The sequence below is a fragment of the Motacilla alba genome, chromosome 3 (genome assembly GCF_015832195.1).
Source record: "Motacilla alba alba isolate MOTALB_02 chromosome 3, Motacilla_alba_V1.0_pri, whole genome shotgun sequence".
NCBI lineage: Eukaryota > Metazoa > Chordata > Aves > Passeriformes > Motacillidae > Motacilla > Motacilla alba.
This window is the reverse complement of record NC_052018.1, coordinates 30,030,781-30,055,189: the sequence shown is the minus strand read 5'-3', so window position 1 is coordinate 30,055,189 and position 24,409 is coordinate 30,030,781. Positions and strand designations below refer to the sequence as shown.

The following is a 24,409-nucleotide window of genomic DNA, read 5'->3' as shown; positions in this document are numbered from 1 at the left end:
AACACACAAGTTGCTACATAAACATTTATTTTAAAAATAGTTCTATTATAAATATGCATTAAACCAGTTACTTTTACAATGTATTTCACTTGCTTTGCTGGTTCCTAAAATTAACATTTCAATGAGATTCTAGGGGAATTCTTTCTCTAGAAGGAGGGCATGTCCTTAATTTATGGATTCTGCAGTGAAATAGAAGGCATAAGTACAGTTGTACTTTAGTCACTGGAAATGTAGAGTAGACCCTATGACATCAGAGTATTTTCAAACACATGTTCCCCATCCACATGTGCCCAGATCTCTTACCTCTACCGTTAGTCACCTATGACAACGTGTTCCCACCTCTTTCAAATAAGGCACATTCAGCTTACAAGAAGGGAAGTCAATCTCCACAAGGCTCCACATGCAACCCCCCTAATTTATTCTGTACATTTTAAAATTTATTTCTCGGGCAATTATATTACACAAAGGTCTCTTATGAAAATTAGCGAGAGCAAAATCAATAGATTTCTAGAGCAATTATTTAAAACTTATTCTACCAGTTTACATAGCTTTAGGACAGGTTCCTGATATGCAATTCAATGTGCTAATTTAAAAAAAAAACTGAATAATAATCATAAAACTAAATACTGATGCTTTCCAAACTGCTCTGGGAAGCTTTACAGCATTTTAAAAAGCACATAAGTGATTTGACCACAATGACAAAGGCAGTGGCCAAAGAAGTCTTAAGGTAAAAAGCTGATGTAAAAACAGATTATTCCAGTTCTATCAAGTGACACTCTTGTTTTGATGAATCATTATGTTAGACTAATATTAAAATTTCAACTTAAAGTTACTATATAAATTTTGCGTTCAGCTGTCCATGGAAACAAACAAAAAGATTCTTCTAAACTGTTTAATCTAAATAGTGTTTGTTTCCTGTCTTGACACTACCTGAAAACAAGAGAAATATTCTACAGAAACAGGCAGCACTCTCAAATAATTAATGTAAGAAATTTTAATGCCTTTCTTAAGCCTACTAATGACAAAGAAAAACCATCAGGAGTATTTCCTTTTAATTAAACCACCCTAATTAGTTTTCAACAAACCTTCAGGATCAAAACAGATCTTAAATTGAGTGACTTCGCATTGCCATAAATCCTTGCCCTTTTTGCACAGCCATGTCCCCTTGACGCCCTGAGTGGACACGGCAGGCTGCATTCACTGTCTCCTGCAGCCTGGACTACAGCACCTCAAGGAGACAAGGGAGCAGAGAGGCAGTGAGCAAAGCAGGAATTCTCAAGGGAGAAGACCAGATGCATGCCATGCAGTTGGTACAAATGTTGAGAAATCTTTGTTTACACTTCTAGTTACACAGGTAGGGGAGTTCAGAATTACAGGGGTTTTTTCCATAAACTCTTATTTTTCTACTTTTCAGAAAGAACCTTTAGCAGTTCTACTTTTAGTTAACTACTGTTTCTTCCACCAGCAGTGTATGATTAGAAATAAACATCAAGCTCCGTTCTTGTCTTTGCTATCAGTTTCGGAACCGTGTGGCCACATACAGCTTATCCTCACCGACACATACACATATAAATGCGTATAAAATGTAGTCTGTGCCAACCTGCCTGGAATGATGATCCCCACAGACAAAGCTCCCTCGGCCTACAGCACCTTTCAGCCTACAGAACTCCACAGACAGCCCGAGCTTTGGGAACGGGAATAACCCGGCCCGGCCAGAGGGAAGGGTGGGCCCGCGGGACGTGCTGCCGGTGATCGATTTTGGGGAGAGATGCCATTTTTCTAATTTAACTCGAGAGGAAACCGAGCGGTGGCAGCCGGTGAGCTGGTGTGACAGCGCGGCTGCGGCCGTGCACAGGGCGGGGGCAGCAGCACTGCCGGCTGAGGGGGCAACCACGCCGCGACGAGCGCGGTGCGGCGCCACCCGCCGTCGGCGGCCCGGGGCCGGGCCGCCCCACCTCAGCGCCGGCGGCGGCGGCCCGGCCCCTGCCGGTGCGGGGCGGAGACCGCGGGGTGCGAGCGACAGCGCCCGCCATGTTCGGTGCGGGCAGGCCGGGGGCGCCATGTCTGTTAAGGGCGGCTGCCGGCGAAAGGTCCTGGGCCTGCGCTCGCCCCGCGCTGCCGCGGGCACCCGCACGGGAGCGCGCCCAGGGCGGCCGCGAGTCGGCGCAAGGACGGGGCGCTCCAGGTGCGATCGGACCCCGCACTCCGCGGGAACGCCGGGGGCGGGCGGGAGAGCGGCGCGGACCCGCCGTGAGCGGAGGTGCCGCCTCGGAGCGCGGCAGGGCTGGGTCTACGGTCGAGGGTAGCCTGTGCTGAGTTAGGGAAGAGCGTAGCTGCTGGCTGAAATAAAACCCTGAACGGCCTCGCTTACGGGATGATGTGCCGCACAGCGGCCTCGGCTGGGATTTCCTCTGCTCACCGCCTGCTGCCATCCCGGCCGGCCTCCCCTAGGGCAGCAGGAGTGCGAGGGACCGGAGGAGTGCGGGAGGCTCTGTCAGAAGGGTTTGCTGGTATGATGAGAGGAAAGGCTGTTGGATTCTGTTCTTCACAGCCTCCTAAAATAGTCGTCCCCGAGAAGCTTTTCACGAGGGGAGTTTTGTCTGGGAAGTGCCCCAGATTTCAGTGGGAGATGAGTTAGCTGCTGCTTCTTTGCGTTTTTCTGGAAGCAAAACCCGTGATTTGCATCACCAGAGATGTGTAGCAACTAGCAACAATGGCTTTTGCTCGCAGGAGATCGTGATCAGTAACAACAAATTGTTGGCTGCCTGGTGTGAATGAGCGCCTTGTTTTCCTGCTCGCAGTTCAAAGTATAGCAAGAGGTCAGAGGTCTGGGATCCAGGTGGTTGAGCTGGGTAAGCCTTTAACTCAGGTCGGGTCAGTTGCGTTTCTTTATTGCAGGTGGTATTACTGTACTCTGACAATAGGCTACCCATCTAAAACAAAGAGCAGTTGGCAGGTTCAAGGGTTACTCAAATGCTTATTCCCATGTAATTTATTATTGCCAGACAGGGCTCATACTAAACAAACCAGACTGTAGAGTAACTTAGCCTGAAAAGGGCCCTTCCTGTGCCACTTGACCCAGACCCTTCCTCAAAGCAGGGCTGACCTCAGAGTTGCCCCAAGTTTCATCGAGCCTCATCCAGACTGAATTAGGAGCTCCTCCATGTGAGTACTTGGCTTCCCAGAAGGTAAAATTGTAGCAAACACATGCTAATTTATGTGTTACCTAATCTGCAGCCTCTCTCCTTGTATAAAGAAGTGCATGCGAAAGACCACTCCTTCTACTCCTTCCCATCAACTGGCCTGTGTGCGCAGCTGAAAGCCTGGGGAGGAACGTGGCAGGATGAAGCCTGTCATCGTGGTGCATGGTGGAGCTGGCCGGATCTTCAAAGAACGAGAAGAGGGATGCCGTGCTGGTGTTGTCAGAGCTGCGCTGCGAGGTTACGCTCTCCTGAAGCAGGGAGGCAGTGCCGTCGATGCAGTTGAGGAGGCAGTACGGTCAATGGAAGATGATCCTCATTTTAATGCAGGTAATTTTTCTAAGAATTAAGTGGACTTAGAATCATATTATATTTCAAGTGTTTTGACCTGATGCTTCTGAAAATCCTAGCTTGTATTATTACTATTGCGTTATTACTGATTTATGTACATTGCAGTGGAGTAAATACTAGTGTCACAAAATAGGTGATTTCTCATCATGGTATGTACTGTAGTTTCTCCTAGTATGTACTGTAGTTTCTCCTAGTACACTTAGGAAGATGAGTTATGCTTTTGCCATTCTTCAGTGTTATGTATCTGTCATTTAATTTGTGTAGTGCTGTTTTACTTTTCTGTAAATCTTCTGTTAATGTGCTATGTGTATCCAGTTTTATGACATGGACTCTTAAGGAATATGTGTTAAGTAAATGCGTCTCTTTAAAGCTCTTGGATATACCTTGCAGCATTGTTTAATCCTGAGTGTTTGACATTTACCTACTGCCACAGAAATACTGGTGTTGGGGATTTTAGGTGGTTTTCTCTTCATTAATGCTTGCAATTAGTTATTTTGTAAATAATACTAGAGAAGCAATGCAACAATGGTATATGAGTGGTAAATCTATACCTTCCTATAGTAAGGGTTTGTAACTAGATTTCCTAATCAGTAATGTGAATTAGTGTTAGTGTTAGCAATTAAATACTTTCTCCTCTTCTTAGGACCTCAAGTTTATTATTTTGATGAATTTCAGCAAAATTATTTCCCCACTCCCACCATGGTATGTCAGAAAAGAACATGGAGTGAAATGTAGGTGCTCGGTATTTTAGGTAACATAGCTATCAGTTAGGCACTCAGTTAGTTTGCAGAGGTTCATTTGTTCTATCTCACCTTGCAGTCAAGAGCAGCTTTTATTTAATATGAAACTTTTATTGTTTTGTTATTGACTTGGTTTGAACATTTTGATTTTTAGAGCATTCATGCTGAAATCATGAAGTGGACTTGAAGGTGTAGTGTGTACTTTTAAATAGTTAGCATCAGGGTGGCATGCTGTCATTTAGCTTTTACTTAACTGGACTTGAGCGTTCACCCATTGTTCAGGTAGTGGCAAGTGGCAAGTAGTCTGTTACTTACAATATACCTAATTGTGTTAATGCTCATTAGGTACAGCTGCTCTCAGAATCTGGCAAAAATGAGCTGAAAGCTATGTGGAAAGGACCCTGATTGGAGTGGCTGTTTAAAACTCTTTGTGTAGTATTTATCTTGATAAAAGGTTAAAATCAGTTTTGCTGTAATATTTTCTAGGCAAAAAGACATTGCTAAGAGACAACAATAAAGATGGGGAAGAATGGGCAGAGCAGTCAAGTTGTGTCCTTTTTTTTTTTTTGCGTGATAGGGTGTAGCCATGCTATGTAGATCCATCTTGATGTAGGCTTGGTGCAAGGGCTCAGACGCTATACTGGTGTTTAAAATTACCATTTTAGTGACTTGTGCAGCTTAATCAACTCCTCAAGTTCTACTTGTGGCATGGTTATGTTTCTGTGTGATCTCTTTGGCTAGCAGTATGAACCAGTTTGGCATAAGTACTCCAGGTGTAAGAACTGGCACTCCATTGATCCTTGCACACTTTCCTATGCAGCCTTTGCAGGACAGAGGACAGATCTATCTATCCCCAGATAGAGGGAGTTGGAGTACTCAGTATCCCAGCTGTGATTAGGGTAATGTCAAACATGTTGATTATTTGTTTCCTCCTAGATTTTCTGTCTACTGTTTTCTGTCTCTTTCTGTTTCCCAGCCCTTTGCTTAATAAGAAGCCAAAAACTTCATTTTTTCAGCACTGCTGCCAATGGATACCATGGTCTCAGAGGCTGGTAGTCCCTACCCATTGCTCTGGAAGGCAGGTGAAAAGGCAGCCTGTAACCACAGAAGGAAGGTTTCATGCTACCTGAGATCACTTGAAGTTCAGTAACTAGCTTTGCTGTGGTGTACAGACTTTCATGGTGACTAGTGGAATGAGAAAAGTTGGCTGTATGGCTCTCAAAGCTGAAGGACTTGTGGATGCCCCGTCCCTGCAAGCATTCTAGGCCAGGTTAGATCAGGCCCTGAGCAACCTGATGTAGTGGGTGGCATCCCTGCCTGTGGAAAGGGGTTGGCACTAGGTGATCTTTAAGGTTCTTTTCAGCCTAGGCCTTTCTGTGAGTCATGACAAGTGGGATGAATTGTTCTTAGAAGGTACCTACCGGTCTCTCCTTACCACCTGTAAAAGGAGACTACTTTAGAAAGCTGTCTTTGATTACAGAAACTGTCTGCAACTGTTTTCTGCTCAGCAAATATATCTCATATCCTGTGAGATATGTCCAGTAGACATGGGATACTCTTAATGTGGTGATGAAGGGGCCTTGTTGAGTTTCCCCTGGAATGTGGTTCTGGTCACTGATGCTTGGGAAAGGGGTACCCTAGTTCTAGTGGGAATTTTGTGATCGTGGGTTAAAAAGCCTACCCTGTCAAAGGAAGTTAAAAGGGCATTGCGGGGTTTATGTGAGAAAACAATTCCTTACCAGCATAAGGAAAAGCTGGAAGAATGATGTTCACATGTGTGGCACAAAGCAATTAACCTGTAAGCTCTTTAACTTCTAGACTGACAGATCAGTCTAGAAGTTAACATATTGTGAATGATGCAGGACTTAACTGTGGAATAATTTAATTAGTTAGAGACAAGTAAAAAAAATAACTTTGGGGGGGGTGTGTCTGTATGTGGCAGGGGCAGTTTTTGACATTACAAGAGGAGGATTACACGATTTAGCTGCCTTTTGTCACAGGGGATTTAATTTCATATATTCAGGTCTGAAGTACATTGGTATAAAAGTTTTATGTCAGTTATTACCAGTGGTTTCTGGACTGCTTTAATGTTGGTGTAACAGAAAGGAGAAAAACCCTACTGGATTAGTCATGTATAATGCTCAGGTCTTTTTACCTGAGGTACTGTGTACATCCTGACATATTTTGGTTTGTTTTTTTTACTTTTCAGGTTTAGTCTTCACCATCTGTATTAGCAAGGCTTGTGCACTTGATGACTTATAACCTATTATTCCTCTGTGGTACAATTATTGGCATTATTTAAAAACCACCCAATTTGCACTGTCTCATTTTGTATGTCATTAATTTTCAATTAGGTTAGTGATAGCACTGATAATTATCGAAGAAGATAACTACCTGATGTTTTATTACTTAACTTTTATTTTATAAAATTACTTTCTATACTGTTTTTATTTGGTAATGGAAGAACTTAACTCTGCTCCATTAATTTGGGCAGTTTCTTGGAGTGCTGTGTGATGTTCATCTGTTGATAGGATCAAACACTATACTATTTCTTTGGGTGGTGTTGTATCCTCCTTTGGAAGAACTGCAAAGGCAAGATAGTACACTTAAAAGTGATCTGGGGAATAAAGAATTCTGTTCATGATGGTTTGTTCATCTGACTTTAATACCAAGTATATAATTTGGATGGGATTGGAAGTGTGTTTTTCATCTTATAAAATAATAAAACTCAGTTTTAAAATAGATGTTGTACTCTGTGAGGCTTCTGTTAGTGGCTGGATTTTGTGGTTGTACTCAGCAGTGTTTCTGCTGGGTTTTTTGTATTTGGGAGATACTTTTGGTAAGTCAGCAAAGTGGGAAAGAGAAATGCTGCTTGCTGAGAGCTTTTAATTGAATCACCTGGGTGGTTAGCTCTTAATGACTTTCTTCTTTTTCTCTTGCCCCCTGCTTTTTTTTTTTTTGTCTTTAGGTTGTGGATCTGTTCTAAATGAAAAAGGTGAAGTAGAAATGGATGCCATTATCATGGATGGAAAAAATTTAGACTCTGGAGCAGTGTCTGCAGTTAAGTGCATAGCAAACCCAATAAAACTTGCTCGACTTGTTATGGAAAAGGTATGCTGATTATCTACTTGAGTATGAAGCATACTTCAATTATTTTCCTTTGAACTTCATCCAGTATATTGATACACCTCAGTGATTGTGTTTGTGTAGTGCTTTAAAGCAGCAAGGAAGGGAGAAATGGGTTGGAGTGTTTGGAAACTATGGTCATGACCATGAAGCACTTACTTCAAGGGTTTTTGAGAAATATTTATAAACACCAGCATTCTAAGGAAACATAACTTGACCTATACATGTTGGTCTCCTGTAGTTCCACTGCTGGTAATCAAGGGGTTTTTTTTGTTGTTTTTCACTTGTTTTTTGAAGAGCTTTTATGTTGTCACTGAGTGTTGTGCTTGATCTTGCAAGATTAAAGTTAGGTAGTACACTGCTCACTTTGCAGTGATGTGGAACTGAATTAAATGACCCAGTTACATATTTGGCTATGTAATGCACTCCTATGTTGTTCTGGGTAGCCTTCACCACTGTGACCTGATCAGGTGGTAGCACCAGTACAGTTGTAGTCTTCCACCAGTAGAAGATAACATTTGCTTTGTGTGGTGCTGACAGATTTTCCAAGATAATCAAATTTATCATGGCAGTAAAATATTACTTGACCTTCTGTATAACATCAATCCCTCCTTACTCCACTAAGAAGTCCATCTGATACTTGCCACAGCAGACTTCTCTTATTTTTCAGATATGGTGCAATTGATCTGCGTGATATCTGTGTCTGTTTTACTATTAAAAGGCTGTGACAGTGATCAAAAAGTTTGTCCTGTCTTTGGAGTTTACATTTTCATCCTACTATTGCAGCTGCCTCATTGTTGAAAAGGTTCATCTTTATGAAAACACTTATTAATAAGGAAGACTTATGTTTCTTTTGCCTTTTAAAGTTGCTTTTGAGGGAACAAAACCTGTTTTGGTGATCTGTAGAGATGATTGACATTTGTGTTGTCCTCAATGGTCTCCAAAGCAGATAGAATTTTTTGTGTCCTTAATTGAAAGACAGTTCTGCTTTTGAGATCAGAACATTTCACTAACATATTGAATGTAAATACTTCCTTGAAATGTATGTCTACTAGCAAACAATGTCAAAAGTTGTGGTGAATAAGGATTTTTTCCTTCATACAAATTTTTTTTTGTTATTTACTAGATCAGTAAATAAGTATGGGTGGTAGACAGCTTCACAAGACAAAAATTGATAGATGAAGGGTCAGGGGAGAGATATCTCTAGCATGTTAAAGTGAATATTGTATTTTATTTCATTTTCTTTAGTAGAGAGCTTATTCTAATGCCTATTGTTTACTTATTCCAGAATCACTGATTTATTTTCTTGGTTGTCTTGTCTGTGAAAAAAATCCTGTTTAAGTCAACAAGAATAAGGTCAAAATGACACTGTTGGATTTTGAGAATATAACTTTGCAAAGTGTGTTTTAAAAATTGAACAGAAAACCCCAAACCTACAAACAGAAAGCCCTCTCCTCTGTCTTGTCTATTACAAAGTCTTCCTTGTCATTGCATCGTGCTTCTGGTGTTCAAAAGTATTGAGGCTAAATTTGAAATGAAATCATTAAATTCCCCTGTACAGGACCAAGTATAATGGTGTAGCCCTAACACCATGACATTTTGTGGTACAGGCATTACTCTTTGCCAAGATGCAAAAAAATCTGTGTGCATGATGATAAATTTCAAATGTAAATGTTGGCCTAAATTGCTTGATGTATCTTGGGATGAGTTCCTGTGCTTCTCCATCTCCTGTGAATGGGAATATCAGCTGATGTTGCACTTCTGCTCATTGTTGCTCATCTGTTCATCTTGGACAGGAATTTTGGGACACCAAGCCAGGATATTTCACAGTATGTTTCATAGCGTGTTTTGTTGTACTGTGCTTGATTAAAAAGCATTTTTAACTGTGAGACTTGGGGGTAATAAGGGTAGTTTTCCTGGGGTCTTAAGTCTGTGTGCATAATTCCCAGTGGTTTTTAGGTGCATTAATGCTCCTGAAAACAAACAAACAAACCAACCAAAACCACCCTGTATATATGCTTGTAATTGTATTGCCATCCTATTATGGAACGGTGCGGGCTCCATCTGGTGGCCAGAGTAGCTCCTCTAGGTTGTTGCAACACATTTCTCCTTTTTGGCTGTCACTTTCCCACTGGGCTCAAACTTGTCCAAATTCATGAAGTAGAATAAAGGAGAATAATTTCCATTAATGACTTATTGTACTGTTGTTCACAGGATCTTCTAGAGGTGTAAGACTTTTAGTATATTTACTAATGTAACACATTCTTGAAAAAGCACTTAAATTTATGTTGAATTATTCCTGTTTGTATCATGTTTGAACATAAATAGAATGATACATTGATTTTTTTTTTTTTTTTAATTTGGGCCATGTAACCCCTCTCAGCTACAAAACTTCATTAGATGGGCTTCTCATGAACATTAGAGCACTAATTCATTGGTATATGTGAGCTGTGTACAGTTTCCCCTACTCTTATTGTGCAGGACTTTACATTAGGCAAAAGAGAATTTAGCTTAGAACACAGACTTCTTGAAGCAAAGAGCCAGGGGTTTTTTTTCTGAGCTCTGTGCTGCCAGAATTGTTAAATGGAGAACTGTGATGGTCTGAACTTCAAGCCTGGCAGAAATTAATTAACTAAAAGTGCCAGCTTTTGTTGCTTATTTGTAAGATCTCTTGAACCCTTTTCTTTTACTTTTAGATTACTTTATGTAAATGTTTTCCAGAAAAAGAAGGCACTTTATATTAGCAAACATATTAATTAAACTAGAAGAATGAGACAGAAGAATGTGCTTTTGCATTGTTTGAAAGTGTTCTACTAGTTCTTTTGATTGACCACATCTGTTGAAGAGAATGATAAAAATGACCTTAAGACATCTTCTTTTCAGTGAGGACTGAAAAAGAAGGAAAAAAGAAAACCCATCACAAACTCCTATAGTAGAAGTTTATTTATCAATATGCCAGTATTTCTTGTTTGTGTAGCCTAGAAAGGTGCATATATTATGCAAATTTGCATATGGGATGGAATCTTAGGAAAATTTTTTTAGAAATAACTTCCATTTTTTATAATAAAACTTTATATTTTTAAAACTTATTTAAAGGATGCTATAGTCTTAGTTGCTGAAGAACGCAAGGGATGGAGAACATAGCCTTCTGGTTCAGATCAAGACTAAAGCAAATTTCAATTTTCCTACAAAAACCGACCAAACAACAAAAAACCCCAACCCACACCCACAAATAAAAACCAAAACTATTTTGAATATCATATTGAGTGCTTTTCATGGGTCAGTGGTAGTGGCAGAGGGGGGCAGTATTGCACAGAGAAGTTGGCTTTCAAGTCGAAGAACACTACTCATTAGTTTTGTTAGGAATAGGTTGGTCTTACATCATCGGTAATATGGGAACAGCACTCAGCATGAAAGCCCGATGTCCACTTTCACATATACAGGGGACTTCTTCTTGTCACCCTTAGTATTCCCTAAAGCAATGCTCTCCTGAATTAAAGATAAATTAAAAAGGCATTTAAATTTTAAAAAATGTTTGATGTCAGGGCTGCAACATCAGAAATGTTTCTAAAGTGTAGTCCTCTATCCCTGTCCAAAGGGCTTAATGCAGAGACTGTAATAAGCTTAAGTAGAGATCAGTGTCTCTGACTTGGGAAGAGCTTTGTCTGGAATCCTTTAAAACAATGCAGTACTATGCACTGGTCATGGTAGTGATTACTTGTCATTGCTTTAGAAATCAACAGCAGGTGATGGTCTGCAACATCTTAACCTGAAGCTTTGAGACTGCAAATGTCCTCCAGAATGCAGCATGGTACAGAAATACCCAACCTCTGCTGTCCTTACTTCTGGCTGAGAGCTGCCACTGTGCCATGTGGGTGCATGGCAATGCTCTGCAGGCCTGCTGCCTCCAGCATCATGGTTCTGTTTGGACCTCAGCTGGTCTGGTGTGCTTTGCTGCTGCAGGGACAGAAAGGCTGGCTGTAAGTTAGGTGCTCTGCTCTGAAATTGTTCTGTGCTGTATGTCAGACCACTACTTCTCTAAAACCTTCCCAGACTCTGATGAGCAGTTGACAGCTGTGTAATTGTGCAAGAAACTGCTGCTTACTTTTTGACACATTAAAACAAACAAACAAACAAACAAAAAAACAGATTTCAGAGCTACTGCTAAAGTATAAGGATTAATTAAACAAATTTATCTGACAAGTTTCTCTAAAATATGAGCTAACTAAGCTCTACAGACTTTAAAGCATGGAATTAACGAATGTTGAATTAAAATCTGGTTTGGAGTGCTTTGTAAATAAAGAAATCAAAATAGAACTCTCGGGTATTGTTAAAAGAGAGTAAACATTTCTTGGTCAAACCCGTTAGAAAGTATTCTGTTCTTAAATTTGATCCTCTGAGTTAATCAGAATAGCAGCTTGTTGAAGGAAATATTTAAAATGAAATTGTTCAGCTGATGATAAGGAACATTTTAGTTGTATGCTATTTACATTTGTAGGTTATTTTACTAGATGTAATGCCTTTAAACAGGAATTTATTTAGCATTCTTTTGAATAAAAGCCTTCTAAATCTCTAAGTTAACTGGACAAAACAGTTAGTTATGTAGTAATTTGGTGATTCATTTTTAACAGTACAAAACAGTTGCATACAAATTAGCTAAAGAACAAATTTACCAATTTTCCCTCTCCCATTATAGTAAGTGTTAAATAGATAAGTACCATTCTTTTCTATTGATGGTTAAACTTTGTGGTTTGGAGAATAAAAGCTTCTTCAGCTATAGTGGAAGGGGATATGGACAGAAGTTTAGAAGTTTTTTTAAACAAAATTTATAATTTTCTTTTTGTGGACACTTCTAAAAATAGCAGTTATACAAAACTGCTCAGTACAAGACAAAATGACAATTTTCAATGAATCTCTTGTCTTTCTGCAGACAAAGCACATGCTGCTGACTGACCATGGTGCACACCTATTTGCTCAGGCCATGGGTATTCCTGGAATTCCAGGGGAGAAACTCATAACTGAGAGATCCCGGGAGAGATGGAAGAAGAACCTTGAGCCAGATTCCAACCCTGAAGAGTTTCATAAGTAGGTAAAATATATTTTATTTTCAAATTTGGGTAATTTACTTTGGGCTATCTGGTTACAAAAAAACTCAAAAGAAACCAAAGACCCCTGAACGAACAAACTGACCAAGAAAAACAAAACCCCAAACAAATAAACACAAACCTCAAAGGCTTGTATTCCAAGAGTTATGTGGCTTGATACAGTCTTTACAGTATGTCTTTCTTGAAAGCAGTAGAAAATCAAGCTTTCAATGAATTTGCTTAAACTTAAATTACTGGAACAAACTTGATGAAACTTGTTGCTGCTTAAGAAGATTATTGGTCACTTTGAGAATAGCATAGATTTTGTGGCTTTATTGGAGAACAAAGTTAGAACTTGTTACTGCTCTTAAAATCATCAGTTACAGAAGTGCATAGAGTAGATTTAACAAGCAGCAGGTATTATTTTGTAAAGCTTTTTCTATGGAGGAACTGGTTTTAAAAAAAATCAGTGCACATACTAAAACAAGTTAATTAAAAAAGCCCCAAAAACCTAAGAAAGATGATCTTGGTTAAGCATTAAGTAGATGATCAGATTTGTTTTTAAATTGGATTAGATAGTTAAACAACATCAGAGTTTCACCAGTAATTCCTTCTGAGTGGTGATTGTGGCTGTTGGTTATGAAAAGGAATGAAAAAAAATGACCAAGTTCAGTGGTGGGTGGGAAAAGAGATGCTGCTGGATGCCCAACAGCAAAATAAACATCATTTGGAAAACAAGCCAGTCTCATAGAAAGTAGAGGGGAAGGTGAGTGGGACAGTAAAGAAGAATATCAGGTGTCAAGAATGATTTCTGTGCCTTTGAGGTAGGCATAATCACTAAAATGTTTTAAGCTTCCATTTGTACACCCATGGTTGTGGTGCAGGAAAACACTATATTACATTAATAAATGTTGTATTATGTGCTGTTCATCTGTTTTGTGAAACAGGAGTACTGGCAGGAGCAGAGCTAAATTTGTAGATCAGAAGGAGGAAATTTCTTCTGTGAGCATGTTAATTAAAGTCCATGAAATGAGGTTATAAATTACAACCTGTATGTTACTTTCCATAAACTGCTGGAAGGAAAAACAAAGTAATGAGACAAGCATGAATATGGTCTTGTAAACAAAGCAATGTTATTCCTTGGCCATAAGGTCTTGGTCATACTTTGTTTTGTATCCACCAGAAGTTTTCTTTTGATCTGTGGTCTGTCTAAGGACTGTGTGGTATTGTCATTGATTGTGAAGAATTTTGAGGATGTTGTAGCCACCACTGTCTCTGTTCTCTTGAACACTTGGAATAGCATGGAATTTAAGTCTTCATTCATTCCTCATAACTGCTTCATTTTGACCTTCTTTTTTTTTTTTTTTTTTTCCCTTTCCTGAAAACAGTGTTAGGCATCTTCAGTTTCAGCATGGACTTCTGGAATATCTGATAGTAAAAAGCTTGTGTGTTTCTGAAAGGCTGAAGACTTCTTCTGTCTTGGCCATGCTGTTCTTTTTCTGAAAACCAAAACATCAGCACAAATTCACAAAGTTGAAAACAGGTCTTTTTTAATGCAAACCCATTTCATTCTGTATCACACGTGGAATGTTCTTTTTCCCTGTTATATCCACAGTGATTATGCAGAAACTTGCCTGAGGCGAACAGACAGAAGGTGAAGTAGTATTAGTCAGAGGCAACATAATACCAGATCATACTGGCAATTTGAAGGTTGGTGTGTACTTTACTTCCAGTCCCCTGATCCTCACAATGTTGGAAACCCTGGGCTTTCATAGACTTTGCAGGTATAGCCTGGTGTCTCCATAAGAGATACCTTTCTCCTCTTCTGGTTAGAAGCTTGCATTGATTTAAGCTGAAAGCTTAGGATTCCTCTGTGTGTGGAACATTCCATCTTGCACACCTTATGCCAAGAACAAGGCGTGATTTGATTTATCTGCACACTGCAAGGAGTCTGGCAATACCCTTGTTAAGATTTACTGGAGTTTGCCTGAGAATCCCACAGAAAGGGTGTTGAGTCTGGCTGTAAGATAGTAAATGGGCTCCTAGCCCCACTGTGAATCACACTGCTAGAGTAACTTGAGGCATTAACTAACAAGGACCCTAACAACAATAAAAAGAAAACCCCACTACTGATGCAGGGCTGAGAGACAAAATAGCAGGTAACTCATTAGTTAAACAGGGATAGTGTAAATACATGTCACTTCATGGGTATTGGATAATGAAAGATTTATACAAAAGGAAATGAACAAATCCAAATAATACATTCTGTATCACAGTACATGCATTATATAGGAATAATTCTTGATTGAAAAAATTCCTAATAGCATCCTCTGGTACACCACAGGTACTTGTTGAGGTTCTTGCTACTGTCAATAACTAAAAATAGAGAGATGGTTATAATTTGATAGCAGTTTTTTCTTCTTTGTTAATGTTTTGGAGTCAACTAGCCATGCAAAAAAATTTCTTTGTTCTGAAGATGATCAAAGGAAAGATTACACTGAAGCAGTAAAAAAGGAACTGTAAGAAATAAAGTGTCGTTGTGTATTTTGCTCCACTGCAGATGAGGTGTGCTGGACACATTCACTTTGTTATTTATTGCCAGTTGTGCTCTCATACCAAAACAGGTAATTACTGCCTGTGTCATCTGTGTGCTTTTATTTTCACAGTTGCTTAAGGTAAATACTTATCTAAGAAAATATACCTCTGGATAAATCTTTCTTAGTTTCTCAGGAGGATCTAACTTTAGTTGGTTGAAGGGTGCTACATGAATGTGCAAGGGAGTACTGAATTTACTAATGTTCTTTTCAGCAAATCACTTCTAACAGATGGATGGGTGGGAAGCCCATCTGCACCATCATATCAGTTTGAGATGAGGTCCGTCTCTACATAAATGTCAGAGCAGCCTATAAGGCCTGTGATTCATCAGTCAACTTTGAATTGCTGTGAATGAAGTGTAGGGACTGACAGTATGATATTTTACATAAGCAGGAGGGAACAGGAAGTTGGGTCTCTGAGAAACTGACTGTGGGTTTCAAGGTACACAAAAACTTTGTCTGACTTAATTAGCTTAGATTTTGCACAGCTATAGAGAAACCCTCACCAGTGCCCAGGCAAATTCGAAAGGTAGTTCTTTTCCAGTTGCCTGTTGGGTAGTTCCTTGAAGGATTGTTACAAATTATTTTCCTGAGTGGAGGGATTTAGATTATTTTTGGGGTTTGGTGTACTTCTCCTAGTCACATACTGGTTTATGTTCCTACGTGAATTGCTAAGACTGGAATATATGGGTATTTAAACTGTTGCTTCTCAGTAATGTCTCACTTCTCAGTGCAGCAACTGTTACAGTAAGTCACGACAGGCTTTTTTTTTTCCATACACAACTACACATGTCTATTTTTAGCAGGCTATTGTATATGTCTTTTCTGTGTTGAAGAAATAAAGATATAGTTGAGACTTCTGTTTTCTTCAGTGCCTGAAGATTTTTAAACCAATGTGCAGTTTCACCAGAGTCTACTGGCCAAGTGATTTAAACCTCAAGATTACGTAGCTACAGAGAACAAAGACTAAAGTATGTCTTAATGATGCATTGTGAGCAATACTAGTTGAAAGGGAAATAAATAAGCTTTTTCTTTTTTTTTTTTTTTAATAGCATTCAAACATTAAGGGGAGTAAGGAAAAGGAAAGAGGAGAAACAGGAAGGAAATGATTCAGTGCATGCATAACATTACTGTCCTTTTCTGTATTCACTCATTTACGTGCATTGTCATTAATAATTCCGGTTAACCTCCTGTTGAAACAGTGGAGCCAATTGTTGCATCTTTGAGTTGCCATTTAGGGGAAAGTTGTGTGTCAGTTTGTGTGTCAGCCAAAAAACTACTCCAGAAATATAATGACTAGAAGTATTTCTGCCCTGTGTGCTTTTGTTTTGTGGGTTTTTTTCCTCCCCAAGTTTCCATGCTATGAAAATAAACAAGTCATGGGGGAACGATTTTTTTAAAAAGTGTTTTCTACTCTATTAAATACAAAGCTTGTGAGAATTATTGCATGTTTCTTGTTATTTTTGTAGTGAGAAGCGTGGCAAAAGTAGCTTTATGATGAGTAGTAATTCTGTTGTAGAAATCTTCTTTAAAGCTGCCTGGGAAATAAAGGCAACGTGCTTTGGCAGGTATGCTTTAATTCTGTCTAATTTTATGAACTGTTTTTCTTGGCAGAGACCTTGGAACAGTCGGTGCTGTTGCTATAGACAGTGAAGGCAATGTAGCTTGTGCAACATCCACGGGAGGACTCTCTAATAAAATGATTGGCCGTGTTGGTGACACAGCATGCATAGGTATGGGGTGTGGGATCTTGCCTTTCACTTTTTGGGGGCATCTCGTTTAAAGAAAGGAAAAAAAAAGTATTAAAAGTATTACAATCCTCCTTTTCATTAGTGAAACAAAACATAAATACTAGTCCACCTGAAATGGAGGTCTAGCATTCACATCTATCAAAGCTGAAGCTCCTTACAGCTTGGAGATACGCAAGAAGGAATTGGAAAATGGGGATGGGATTTTGTTTTTTCTGTCCTTTCTTCAATGCTAACACCTGTGTTTCCTTTCTGTTTATTCTGATAAAGCTCTCCTTTTTTATGGCTCTGCTTTCCACTAAGTCAGAAACTGTAGCCTGCTCCATGTTACGATGCTGTTTCCTCAATACTTAAGGAAGTAGATGTAATTGCAATTACTACTTGTTGTATCAGTGAGCAAGAATTACAAAGAGATTCGCAACTTTGAGTAAATTCCTGTTCTTAAGAGAGCCCCGATAAGACTGTCTCAGAACCTAATAGATGTGGTGTGGAATAAAGGAAATATTTTAAGAGATTTCTTATCCAAGTGCAAAGAGACACTTGAAATCCTTTCTGCAGACTTGCCAATTGATTGCTTCAGGGTTCTAGCATACAGCTGGGATTTGGAAAATAATTATTTTTAGTAAAATGTGTTCCCGACTCAAATAGCATTGCTGTTGGCAGTATATGATTATTATAAAACTGTCTTTCTTTTGCATACAAAGTTGCTGACATTTTGGTATCCTCTGGATTTTTGACTATGGTTTTTTGTGTCTGGCTGCAGCCTTCTGACTGCAAATACCCTCCTTCTGTGTGGATTATGTTCAGCATTGTTATAGTTTGGGACACGGGTTTGTGAAGGAGAAGTGAAACTGGGCACTTTGGAGCATATTGCTTGCAACTTTTGGTCTTGCTAGGCATCTTCAGGATTTGATACAGAAATGTCAGCTGTGCTTTTAAACATCAGAGGCTTTGGTAAGGGGGCATTGACTTAATATGGCAGTGTTTTTCCACATGTTACTCAGAGTCCATTAAAAGAGTCTGTCAAGAAAGCACAGAAGGGAAGAAAATTTCATTGTTCCTCTAAAGCCTCTTTCCCCTCTCCTAGTACCTAATGCTGTGGTATGTTTCTTCCCAGCTCCTGGGAAATATTTTTCTTAGGAGATGTGCTAGAAATATGGGTATTGAGCAAGCAGAAGCTTGGTAGAGAACAGGGTGTGGAATGTGCCAGCAAAACAAGGATGGAATAAAAAAAAAAAGGGAGGGAAGGGGAGTTCAACAGAAGAAACACTCTGCTTGTGGAAGATACTTCAGGGGTGCTTTGAAGTTTTACTAGAGCCTATGCTCTTCAAATCTCTTATGTGCTGTGGAGGGCAAGTTCTTCTCAAACTGGTCAGCTCACAAATGTCCTCACTAGATCTTCCTTCATATCTTCTCAGTTGACATGAGCTGGCATTCTGCATTCTGACCCTATCTTGCTGATCTTCGGTATACCCTCCCTTGCTGTTCTGGAAAATATTTTTGCCCATTCCTGTGGAGTGTTGGCCTGCTTCTGCCTCTTGTACACAAACAGATCACTAGTCTTCTCTTTCAACTTGGCAGCTGACTTGCTCCAACTGTTGTTCATCTCTTTCATATATTTTACTTTTCATATTGTGGCAGAAATGAGATGGAAGCTTTTCTGACACTTTGCTCTCAGAAATGCATGGAGCAAATGGACCTAAAGAAAGAAATGTTTGGTACCTATTTTAAACACTGCAGGGCTTTTAAATCATATTACAGAATATTGCCTTATTTTTTTTTCCCTTTTGAAAAGGAAGTGGAGGTTATGCTGACAACCATTCTGGTGCCACTTCAACCACAGGACATGGGGAGAGCATTATGAAAGTGGTCTTAGCCCGACTGATTCTCTACCACATGGAGCAAGGTATATTCCAAACTTGCTGTGATCTGAAGTAAGGAGGAAGGAAACATTGCCTAGTCACAGGTTTCAGTGTATATACTGTCATCCTAGAACAGCTGTCAGAAGAGTTGCTCTAAGGTGTATGTGGATGTGTTAAAACAAAAACTTTAGAAACAAAACAAAATATTAGACTATTAATAAAGCTAAAATAGCTGAAGTAAAAAGAATTCTCTCTGCTGCCTGATACTGAATCATGCTTTAGATCAGTGTATATTGAAAGACATTACTCTATACTTTGTTTATCAGAAGTTCTCTAATAACTTTTTCCCAATTATAAACTAAAATTCTGTGAACAAGAAAAAGAAAACAAGTAAAAATAAGATACATTTAAGGGAGCAGTAAGGGAGTGCTAGAAACAGATAACCAGAGCTGAAATAGAAAGTATAGCATATTGCCTTTCTAATAAACTGTAAAGGTCGTTTTTGTAAAAACTTTGATTACAACAACAGAAATTATTTAAAGACTTCTTAACCATGATTTCAATTTATATTTTGTTTTGGAAAATGTACTAAACTGACTGGGTGGGTATGTGGTAAACAGCTGACACAGTATGTCTTATGTGACTGTAATACAATCTGACTGTAGGATGACCCTTTGTAGCTTTACCTTCATGACTTAGTCTGTCATCTAAACCCTTGATTATGTTACAGCCCGTAAACATAGCCAGACAACATACTTGTGTTGCATGCAGTTCAAGAATCATTAATATAGATATCACCATTATTTTTAGAAATAAAATAGCTTTGGGGCAGTACAGTGTAACTTGCTTTGAGATCGACCAAAGTGGAGATAGTTGGAAAACATTCAATTTACATTTCCATTGGAGAAGCAGTAAGTAGAGAGACAAGTAACAGCTGTGAATATTTTTGTTGTGCTTTATAGGGCTGTTTGCATATAATGGGTGCATTCCTCTAAATCTCATAGCTGACATGACAGTTTCAGCATAAAATACAACCTTCAGATTATTTCCCAAAGCTCTTAACATGTTATGCTCTCCCTTTACTCTCTAAATTACGTCTCTAAGTATTCAATTTGTAAACAGCTTTCTAAGCTCTTGTCTAAACTGTATAAACCAGTTTCTTCTCTGGCTTGAAGTTAACTGCATTGCAAGACTTAAGACTTAATTGATAGCAGTTATCTGGCCTGTGATTAATCAATTTGAAAGGCAAATGAGGCTCAAATTAAAATGTTTATTGGAAAAAAAGAAAATTAACCCACATGTATTCATGTCTAGTTTGTTTGCACTTGTTCACCCTGTCCATGCTTGCTTTACCTTCATTCATCCTGCCCAGAAGTATAACTCAGCTGCCAGGCAAACACGTCAGCAATTAGATTCCCCCCGGCCCCTCCTCCCAACATATTTCCATGAAGGCACTGAAAACAAACTCTTAAGTTGTTACAGCTTTTTGAGTTCTTGAATAGTAAGCTGAAGTTGCATGTGTGAGAACAACTGCAGAGCTCTCATAATTCTGTTCAGCTATTTGGTAATTCACATACTAAATATCCTCTTTTGGACAAATGCTGCAAAATTTACTTCTGTATTTCAGGAGCGAGTTGATTTGCCAGTCTTAACAGCTGTTGGAATTTCAGTCTTATGGTGGCAGCTGTTGTCTTGGTGAAAAATCAAACAGTGAAATACTGACCCTTTGAAGACAGTGCCACTGACTTGAATAGTCACAGTGTCACCCGTGCGTCAGAGTAAGGAGCTTTATCCTGTCAGTCAGCAGTGCTGTGAATAATTCTGACTCTGCTGGTTTTATTTGGTTTTAACTCAACCTTCATGCCTTCCCTGCAAATTTTATGTTTTGTTCGATACCCTAAGCTGCGTAACATTACTGAGGGTCTGCATTCCTGAATGTATATTTAAACTTGTAGTGAACAAATATTTTGCAGCTATTACAGACCTGTGTGTATGATGTACCTATTAAATTTGATTTATTTAGAAAATACTCCTGTTGATACAAATCAAGTAGAGAAAAGCTAAAGTTTCACTGCTGGTCCTTTGTCTGATGTCTAGTACATTGAGACCTCATTTTGCCTGATGGTTTCAGAAGTTTCAGGAAGAGTCATGCTGATGTCTGCATTTGATAAATTATGACAATGTGTAGTACGTGCCTTGAGCTCTGTTGCAGCCAGTGGACCTAGAACAGAGATGATGACTGAAATTTTCGATTGTTTTGATGTGTGTTTTTTCAAATTGTAAATGTGTTAGATCTAGCTTGTCATAAACCTTTGATGTAAGCCTTGTGGATTGACATTTTTTTTCTAGTCAGATGATGGCATAAGAAGTGGTGTGTCTTGAACATGGAGTTTGTGAGATAGTTTGTATTAAACAAACTAACTAATTGTACAACAAACTAACTCTGAAACTGAATAAAAATCGGAAGTTATGTAAATAAATACTTGGGGCAGTGCCACACCATAGCAGCTCTTCACAACTGTTCAGAGCCCTTCCAAAAATGTATCCTTTGTTAGACTGGAAATTTCTTGCCAATTTAGTTGAAAGAGAAGTTAGATTTGACTGGTTCCATGGGGAGGGGTGAAATTTTAAGAGAAATTTTAAAACTGTCAGGACAGGTATCTCTATGAAGTGATTTTGTTTTTCTTTTCAGGAATGTCACCAGAGGTAGCAGCGGACACTGCATTAGACTACATGAAGACACGAGTTGGGGGTTTGGGGGGTGTCATTGTTGTCAACAAGGCAGGAGAGTGGGCAGCAAGGTTCTCCACCAAGCAAATGTCCTGGGCTACTGTAAAGGATGACAACCTGCATTATGGCATTTATGCTGGGGAGAGGCATATAAAGTCTGTTGATGAAGCTTCTGCATTTGAAAGGGAGGGATTCTAAGAATGAACAAAGAGAAGAATGAAGATATCCAGTTTTTGCTGGAGGACACACAGTTGATTTTGTCTTTCTGAAAGATCTTGTGGTTCACAGGCATTGCATTTACAGTTAAAAAAAAATCTGGACATTGTTCTTTGGTGGACTTGTCTACATGTGTAATCTTTTAATACCTTTGTGAAGTCAGATCCTCCTTTTTTAGATAAGAAAGAGAATGGTCTGTAGGTTCCTTGGTGTTAGCATGCCTTAATCTTACATTAAAGGGAGCCTGAGTTTCAGCATTAGAGGAACTCCTTTCCACATCCATTCTCAGAGACTGCTGCCAGGTTGATTTGAGAGAAAAAGACCTATTAATTAAAACCTGAATTTTGAAAATCCAGAGTCTTTTGAGCAGCCATCTCATAGTACCAGCTTGCTAATGGTCAGTGAAATACTGCCAAAGAGCAGTGAAGAGTTGAGATTAAAATTGTTCTCACAGGCTTGAGGTAACTAGTCACAGGATACAATGAAGTAAAGAAAGTAATTTCATCCAGAGAAGGGAAAGGTGATGCTAAAGAGTTCTAATTCCATTCATTGACATCACAACCAAGTAGGCTAGAATGTTTCAAACTGTATGTTCTCAGTTAACAGGAAAGATGCTGTGGACTTAGTATCTGGGATATTAATAGAAATAAAAAATAAAAATAACAGCAGTCTTTTCTACTCAAATGCAAAGGTGATAGGCACCTTTTAAGTCAAAACATGAGGCAGAGATGCTGATTAACTGGAAAAATAATTATCTGAAAGTAAGTGATCAAGTTGTACTAAAATAAAACTTCATGTTAATAAGCTGCTTGTGTGAAGTCTGAAACATTGTCTTCAGAGATTTTCTTTTTTTTTAAAAATTGATACTCTGTTACTTCTAATACATTTTCTTCATTAAGATTTTGCATTTTTAAAAGAAAAATTCCATTTTTATTTTCTGATTCTCAACTATGTAATTTTTTTGTGTTAAGAACTGTAATAATTTTATGAATTTCAACTGGTGACTAGATTTTCTCTTAACTGCCATCATTCTGTGGAACGTTCCCTTCACAAGATAGCCCAAATAACCATAACAAAAATCTTAAATTGTGGTTTGAGACCTATTTGGGTCCCAACTGTAATAAGCTGTATTACTGAGTTTGCACACACAGAATAGTAGGGTTGCCAAGACTGTCTAAACTTGCTCTATACTTCACTCAGTGGTTTCTTGGACGTTGATGATTGGATGTGGACAGCGATGGATCAAGAGAAGATGGTGGTTGCAAACCATGACCCTGGAGTACTTATGCACATTTTTTCAACAGAAGATGATGTTGAAAATGGCTGCTACCTGATAATCAGAAGTTCATAAAACATTAACAGTAATTCTGATGAGCTCATTGGTAGAAAAAAGTAGCCTTCTATTGAGTAAAAATTAATTTGTTTCCCCTTCTGTGCATGAGATGCCAATCCTCCTGGGCCAGGCTGTTCTCTGGGGGTAAAAAAAAAGGTAGCTTCATTTCCAAAATACATCCAAAGTATTTGTCATCAATCATCTGCTTTGTTTATCTCACCTGTCCCTAGTGGAAGATAAAATTGAGGACAGGCAATAGAAGAATAACCTCCATGAGTTCAGCCGAAATTCACTTTGCAGCATTATTTTCATGAAATTGCTCAATGGGGTTTTTTAAAAATGAAAAATAATTCAACTTGAAGTATGTTTTTTAGAGCTAAATGGCAACGCGCATAGGCATGGGATGTAGATTGCACACGAGAATACAAATATCTTGTCATATATACTGGCTTTGTTAGATGAAAGAGTGCAGGGAAGGCACACTCCTTATAACCTTTCCTTTGCTTGAAGTAGGTGGAGGGGAGGCGTGTTTACCCGGCACTGCTGTAACACCTTCTTTGTACTGCTGTGTACCTTCTTTGTAAAGCTGTTTGTGTGTTAACATTTTTTGGTCTGGTCACTCTCCAAGCTGACCAAAACCCAAGTGATGGTTATTGTAGCAGCAAGCATAAGCTGATACAGCTGCTGGGTGTTGATTGGTGAGGATTTGGTGCTATGCTAACCCTGCCAGATGGCTTGGGGTTAGCTTTGAACAAGTTCACATCGACCCAAAAGGCATCAGCAACCTCAGCAGCACTACACACAGGATCTCAGGGATGTCAGAAGAAATAGTAAATGGCTACTAATTCACTAATTCAGCTGTTCTTGGGAATACCATAATAAATTGCTGGCACTTGACAAAGTCATTATCCTCTATAGGTTCTTCTGTCACTCATAACTAGAGTCGCTGGGCACCTTCCAACAGTGTGTTAAGCACTGTGTCTACCATCTGCTCTGTATGATTTCTTCTGACTAACCTACCCCTTGGTGCCATGCTCTATATGTGCCTTTCCTATAAAAACTCTGATTGTCAAAAATATGCATGGGCTGTTATGTTGCCTAAAATCAAAAGCCAAAAACTTGCAACTGATAAAAAGCAGATCTTTTCATGAAAGCTTTTCAGGTGCACAGAAATGGCTACCTGCACGTATGATGAAGGATTGCTACAACTGTTATAAGGTTAATTAATTAGTATATCTAGCAGGTACAGCCAATAGGAGATTGGTTGCCCCAGTAACCAACCCTTGGGTCAGCCCCTTGGAGTTGGTACAGGGGCTTCCTTGCCCTATTTGTTATGTCTCTTAAGTTCTGGTGGAGAACCAGATATTCTTGTCAGAAATTCTCTTCCTAAGAACAAGAGTAAACAGAATTTCAAGAATGTGTTAG

The 24,409-nt window shown here is 39.1% G+C and overlaps 1 protein-coding gene across 1 annotated transcript; it reads left to right on the top strand.

Annotated features, from left to right (window-relative positions):
- The first annotated feature begins 1,977 nt into the window (after nt 1-1,977).
- On the top strand, nt 1,978-22,455 carry ASRGL1 (asparaginase and isoaspartyl peptidase 1). Its single transcript, XM_038133287.1, has 7 exons — nt 1,978-2,185; nt 3,238-3,530; nt 7,260-7,402; nt 12,348-12,502; nt 16,710-16,828; nt 18,639-18,749; nt 21,398-22,455. Exons 2-7 carry the CDS (start codon nt 3,344-3,346, stop codon nt 21,631-21,633), a joined length of 951 nt encoding a protein of 316 aa, XP_037989215.1. The 5' UTR covers nt 1,978-2,185; nt 3,238-3,343; the 3' UTR covers nt 21,634-22,455.
- The last annotated feature ends 1,954 nt before the right edge of the window (nt 22,456-24,409 follow it).